At 30.0% G+C, this 6194-nt stretch overlaps 3 protein-coding genes across 3 annotated transcripts in view; 1 reads left to right on the top strand and 2 right to left on the bottom strand.

The window, feature by feature from the left end:
• The window catches only part of LOC108548883 (scm-like with four MBT domains protein 1), a 4227-nt gene extending 3776 nt beyond the window's left edge, over positions 1 to 451 (bottom strand). The window contains exon 1 of the mRNA XM_017902015.1: positions 406 to 451. Coding sequence (XP_017757504.1) covers positions 406 to 451 — 46 coding nt within the window. The remainder of the gene's footprint in view (positions 1 to 405) is intronic.
• A 1705-nt stretch (positions 452 to 2156) lies between these two features.
• Positions 2157 to 3523, top strand: mRF1 (mitochondrial translation release factor 1). Its single transcript, XM_017902014.1, has 2 exons — positions 2157 to 2484; positions 2572 to 3523. The coding sequence occupies exons 1-2, from the start codon at positions 2157 to 2159 to the stop codon at positions 3471 to 3473; spliced, it is 1230 nt and encodes a 409-aa protein (XP_017757503.1). The 3' UTR covers positions 3474 to 3523.
• Positions 3524 to 4974: 1451 nt separating this feature from the next.
• The window catches only part of stj (voltage-dependent calcium channel subunit straightjacket), a 9280-nt gene continuing 8060 nt past the window's right edge, over positions 4975 to 6194 (bottom strand). Inside the window, 3 exon segments of the mRNA XM_017901946.1 lie at positions 4975 to 5486; positions 5577 to 5819; positions 5926 to 6194. The exon segment at positions 5926 to 6194 is cut by the window's right edge and continues 14 nt beyond it. Coding sequence (XP_017757435.1) covers positions 5097 to 5486; positions 5577 to 5819; positions 5926 to 6194 — 902 coding nt within the window. The 3' untranslated portion in view covers positions 4975 to 5096.

Raw genomic sequence — 6194 nt, forward strand, 5'->3', positions numbered from 1 at the left:
TATTTATTATAAAATAATTATTATTTAATACATAATAATATTTTATTAAAAAAAATTATATATTATATTTCTTTAAACTATACATATATCTAATACTATCATAAATAGATTATAAGATTCGTCATTATTATGACGATATGATTAATCAAATAAAATAAATTTTCTTTGCAAATTTCATTAATGATTTTATGAACTTCATATCCATGTAAAATATGCATTAAAAACTCTATGAACATATCTGATGTCTTCTAATAAAAACGGTGACCAACAGTAGAAATCGTTTCAAAAACTTTAAAAGGTTACCGAATATCATAATTTTACTACTAATAACACCGACGTTATATAATAAAAATTGCGCTAACGATGGTGTAAAATAGCCGCGAATGTAAATTAATTTAATCTTACCTCCTTCTTGCACTTTCTCTTGTAATCGGTTTTCGCAAGGTTCCATGACTTCGTTATAATATTATAAAGCCTGCACATAAATACATTAAAATCAATTTTCATCGCGGCTGCGATAATTAGTAATAGACACATTATTATTTATTATTAAGTATTTCTAATAAATCATTAATTATTTTACAAGTTACCTTTTCGTGGTAAGCGCTTATTTTCAAAATTTGTATACTGTTTGTTTTAATGAAAAATAGTATCCTCAATTGTAGCTGTTCATGCCGCTCTATACTGGTCTACCATACGTATCCTTCTCTGTTGCTTGCTATCTCTCTCATGCAGTACGCTTGGCGCATTCGTCCCGAATATCAGAGCTACCTACTTTGAATTGGGCAACATTTTGAATTACTTTCAATTATATTACTGTTAGCCTTGCAATGAATGCTTACATCTTTTGTACAAATTCTTATTAATCCTTCTTTATCAGCGGTCAACATGCAACAATATTTTTACAGAATTTGTATTTAGATATCTTGTTTTTTATATCATACGAGATACAACCGTTCTGATTATTCGCTAGATTACATTTTTCACTTCAATGTCCAGTGTCGCCTACCACGAGAACATTATCGATCTTTGCAGGCTTGGTGATCGCTACTAATAGAGTTAGATAAAAATTAGAATATAAGTCGACATATGTTTTTTTGTTTATGCCATTGTCATTAACGTTGAAGTATTATAATTTATTTTTTGTTGAAATACATCAGTTGCAATGAAAACAAATCTCGCTAAGCTTCATAGATAATTATATGTTCATATTTAGTAAGCTTGTATTTCTAATTATCGTCATATTAATTTAAACACGTGTTCGTTTATATTATATGTATAATTGAGATGATTGTATTAGAAAAAAATCTACTTACTTCCTTGAAATACAAGTCTAACTATACAGTTTATTATAATATATTTGTATACGGTAACAATATTAATTCTTTTATATGAGTTATGTTGTTAGTATAGTTATTATTTGTGCGATATTGCGTAAAGTAAAGCGGGATATATTAGTAGTGAAATGTATGTACTAGTTAGAAAATCGATACAATTGATGTGACATATTTTGTATTCTAACTTTTTATGCATGTTACTTACGTATATATGTTTTTCAATGTATAAATTCATTAAATTAAAAGTAATTAGGTACAATGATTTTATAATAATACAAAATTAAAATATTATTCACATTTTAGACTTCGTGTGTGTTTATGGATAATAGATGTTTTTATAATAAATTGTACATTTTCGAAATCAATTGCAAAAGTAAAAAATGAATGTTACAAAAGAAGATAGATGTGTATCATGTTTTTTAACATTGTACAAAACGGAATAAACTTAATTGAATCGAGATTGTAAAAAGTATCGAAATGATGATACAACCTGCTGTTACCAACATAAGAAAGTAATTAAATGTTTTATTTTTTATTTCTTGATTTATGAGAATCACAGTTTCTTGTATAAAAAAAAACGAATGTTTGTATTTTAAACCAAATTTTAAGCTTATTTTAAAATATACTATTTATAAAATGTATATTATTTTCAATTAGCTGTTTCAACAATTTAGTTTTCTTAATGTTTTCCATACTGATAGCACATTATCATATTTGTTGCCCTCTTCAGTTGTAAATGTAATATCAAGTTTGGTGGATGTATTTTTGCTTGTAGTCAAGTAATTTTATAAAATTATATGATATAATCTATAATAAAATATGTTACTTTCTGTAAAAAGCTGTACATTTAATATTTTCCAACATTACGGAAATGTCATAAATAGAAATAAACTATCTGAAGTATATCATTCGCGGTTTCTTAACCTCAATAATAATCCATTTATATGTCAATTATTTAACATAAGAAGAAATTTATTCGTAACCGATACCAACATTGAAAAATATTTGGTTCATCTTATGAATACGTATCAAAGTGATCATAAAGGAAAAGGAAGTATTTCTGAAATTCTTAAATTGCACGAAATACCACGATTATTGAATGAAAAAATTAAAATAACTGAAAACATAAAGAGCTTACATGATCTTGGTAAGTAAATTTCTTTCTATAATATAATTGAAAATTAACAATTTTTTTCTGTGGTTTATAATAAATATGCAACTTGTGTTTTTGTAGGTAAGGATGAAGAAATAAAGAATCTTGTAAAGGAAGAAGAATTAACATACACACAACAATTGTTACAGATAGATCAAGAAATTTTAAATATTACTTTAGGATATATAGATATAGAACATTATAATAATGTTATTATGGAAATAGTACCAGGTGTAGGTGGTCAAGAAGCTATGGTTTTTGCCAAAGATTTATTAAATATGTACATATCCTATTTTAAACATTTAGAATTTAGTTATGAGATAATAGAGATGCTTGATAGTGGAATTGGTGGATTAAGGAAAGCTGTTTTGTTGATATCCAATAGTAATGCTTTCAAGAAATTGAAATATGAAAGTGGTATACATAGAGTACAAAGAAATCCAATAACAGAAAAATCTAGTCGTTTGCATACCAGTACAGCTGTTGTAGTAATTTTACCAGAACCTAAAGATGTAGAAATTAAACTGCTAGATAAAGATTTGATAATAGAAACAAAGAAAGCATCTGGAGCAGGAGGACAGCATGTAAATACTACAGACTCGGCAGTTAGAATAACTCATATACCTACTGGAACAGTTGTAACTTGTCAATCAGATAGATCCCAAATAAAAAACAAACAGTTAGCATTAACAAAATTAAGAACTATATTGTATGAGGAATACATTGACGAGCAAGCTTCATTCAGTAATAAGATACGCAAAAAACAAATGGGAAAAAGATTGAGAAATGAAAAAATAAGAACATATAACTACCTTCAAAATCGTGTTACAGATCATAGGATAACAGATGGTACAATCTATAATTTAAGAGAATTCATGATAAATGGGGCAGTTTTGGAAAAATTCGAGGATAAACTCTATAAGGATTTGCAACTGAAAACTTTGCAGGAAATTATAGAAGAAATAATGACACAATCCAAATAACACTAGTTTTTAACATTTGCCATCTTGATAAGAAACGATTTTCATTTTACATAGGCAAGCTATTGTACATAGCAAATTGTAATAAACTCTGTGTAATACAAGTAACATTATTCGTTTTTCGGATGAAAACTCACCACATTTCTTATCATTAAATCCTTTCTGTTTCACTCAAGGAAGCAGAGAGCTAGTGAAGTAGAGAGTTCAGTTGTTTATTTGAAAAACATACAACAAGATTTTTGTTCCTTTTTTCTTTTGTTTCATTTTGTCTCATAACCGCGTGTCCAAAGGCACACATTCTTGTAACTGTCGTATAATACATTAATATACAAAATTAATATTCGTAATCTCTATAAATATCAAACGACACGTTTTATATCGGTTAATGTACAAAGCGCAAAATGTGTGTGAATGTGTCTCATAGTGTCGTAAATGTGTGACGTATATACAACCCTGCTCTAATGTACATACTTCCCTGTAAAATCTTACTTGAATACTCTAAAAATTAACATTACTGACTGTTGTAGCGAATTAAGTTCGTGGTAAATGCAATTTTGTCGTTTCATTGTAACTTCCTTCAACCGATTATCCTATGAGGTGTAGGTGCGTCCTCCACCTACGAGTGTTTCTCGCGCGAATTAACTTCTTCCGTTGTATTGGGCTTAAAATCTAGATCTTAAATGTGTCATATACATTCTGGTTGTTCTAGAATTTTCCTCCTACGCATAGATTGGACGACTATGGTTTGCAGAGCAACTAGCAGTAACAGTATTTAAATTAGCAGTGTAATTTACATTTCCTTCTCCAATATTTCTATATATAATACTTTTGTCCGATATACTATCATATTTTTTGGTTACTCCTTAGTTTTTATCTATTTTGATGTATGATGATTTATAAAATTTTGATTATTTTTATCTGTTATTGTTTTTTCCCAGATTTCAAAAGTTTTAGAGAAATTTGGTCAAATACAAAAATCATGCATAGTGATTAATATTATCCAAATAGACAAAAATGTAGAGAAGGATGAAAAGAAGAAATAGAGCAGGGACGTATATGCAATAGACACAGTATTACATTTCGGGCAGTAAGGTTATTCTTTAGGACTAGTTCGGCACCAATTTACGGGCATACATCCCATTGAAATCCCATTAACCCTGATACCGTGATATAGTATTGTCCTCGAGGTACGTTGATGATTGGACCGGTTAATATAGGCGCAGACCCTGCCTGCACTATCATCAAAGTACCATCTGAGGAGACAGCACCAGGACTCAGAGAACTCCTTATTATAGCATTACTATAAACATTAGAACATCTTAAAATTGCGATAATTATAAAAACGAAGAAAAGAATATCAATTGATTTATAACAAATTATTTCGAATTGTACTTTTGCTCCATTTAATAGTTTTTGATGAAACTTGGCAAAGATAATACGTTCTCGCAAACTTCCCGAAAAACGTTCTAATTACATTTATATATTGCACAGTATGAATGACCGCCGTAAAGATAATCTTTTCGTTAAAAAATTAGCAGCGTATTAATTTCTAATTGAAATTTTAATTGTTTTCTATATTTGACTACCGATTTAAAATCGGCTCGTAATCGACGTTCTAGTGAAAAATTAATGTTGACTAAAGACGACTCGAACCAGAGTGCAGATCATCGACAAAAGAAAAAGGAGGTAGATATTTGGTGCTATATTTGAAGCCAAGCCGCAAAGGTCTTTGATCTCGCTCTCTCTCGGATGACTGCGAATACAAGATTGAGGTTTCTTCCGCTTCAAAGAAGTGAGTGCCTTCTGACATACCAACGAGTTATTCTCATAGATTATCTCTTCCGGTATGATGCTCAAAGGAGGCATCATCGTTTCTGTACAGCCCGTGTTAACAACCAGAAGAAGCATGTTACTGAAGTCAACTGGTTGTACAATGTATGGTCTTGTACACTTTTTAGTTACTTCTGAATCTACATCAAACAAGTCAAAGGATGCATTCCGTAGATACAGATATACCTAGCAAAATTAAAAGAAGTATCGTTTTGTTGTGTTAAAATTGTATACGTAGTTAAAAATTGCGATTAGTAGATACTTTATGAAATATACCTCTTGGTCACAAGCTTCCGGTCGCGTTCGATTAATTAAAACCTTTTGGTCGAATAACTTCTCGCCTTTTGAATCTACTGGCGGCTTTTCTTCACCTTTTTGGTAATCTTCATGTATATCATTTTCCTCGTTCGGATAAGCATACGCTTCTGTGTACTCGGATTCCCAAATTCCAGCTTTGGCCCAAGCCCAGGCTGCTTGCCCGATAAGCCATGAAAGTATCTTTTGAGCGTGCTTCCACGGCTAAGCATAATCAAACAAAATTTATTAAAAAATGTTATTAATATTTGTGGTATTTAATTATTTACAAACATTTGACAGATATAAATAAAATATAAAATGTATTTACCGTTAATAAAATATTTCCATCGTTACTAGTATGCGTACTTTTGAAACAAACTGCTTGATAATCAAATATTCTGATTCTTTCAAAGACACCTTCTTTTACCAAACTAGACATGATTGGTCCTCTCAATTCGCCAAAGAATTTTCCAGCATGAGATTTATCTTCGGCTGCGATTACATATCCGTTGTTGTCGATCAAATAACATGCCCAGTTCTCTGTACCGCAATGTGTGTCGCATTTTCCGAGTCCTTCACAGCTAAATGTAGTGTTCT

This window comes from Eufriesea mexicana, unplaced genomic scaffold (genome assembly GCF_001483705.2).
Source record: "Eufriesea mexicana isolate 0111107269 unplaced genomic scaffold, ASM148370v2 scaffold1653, whole genome shotgun sequence".
Classification (NCBI taxonomy): Eukaryota; Metazoa; Arthropoda; class Insecta; order Hymenoptera; family Apidae; genus Eufriesea; species Eufriesea mexicana.

Excerpts from the sequence above, each read along its gene's own strand:
- mRF1 (XM_017902014.1), top strand. The coding sequence starts at position 2,157 with ATGTTACTTTCTGTAAAAAGCTGTACATTTAATATTTTCCAACATTAC. Across the intron at positions 2,485-2,571 it reads AAAGAGCTTACATGATCTTG|GTAAGGATGAAGAAATAAAG; the intron begins GTAAGTAAATTT and ends GTGTTTTTGTAG.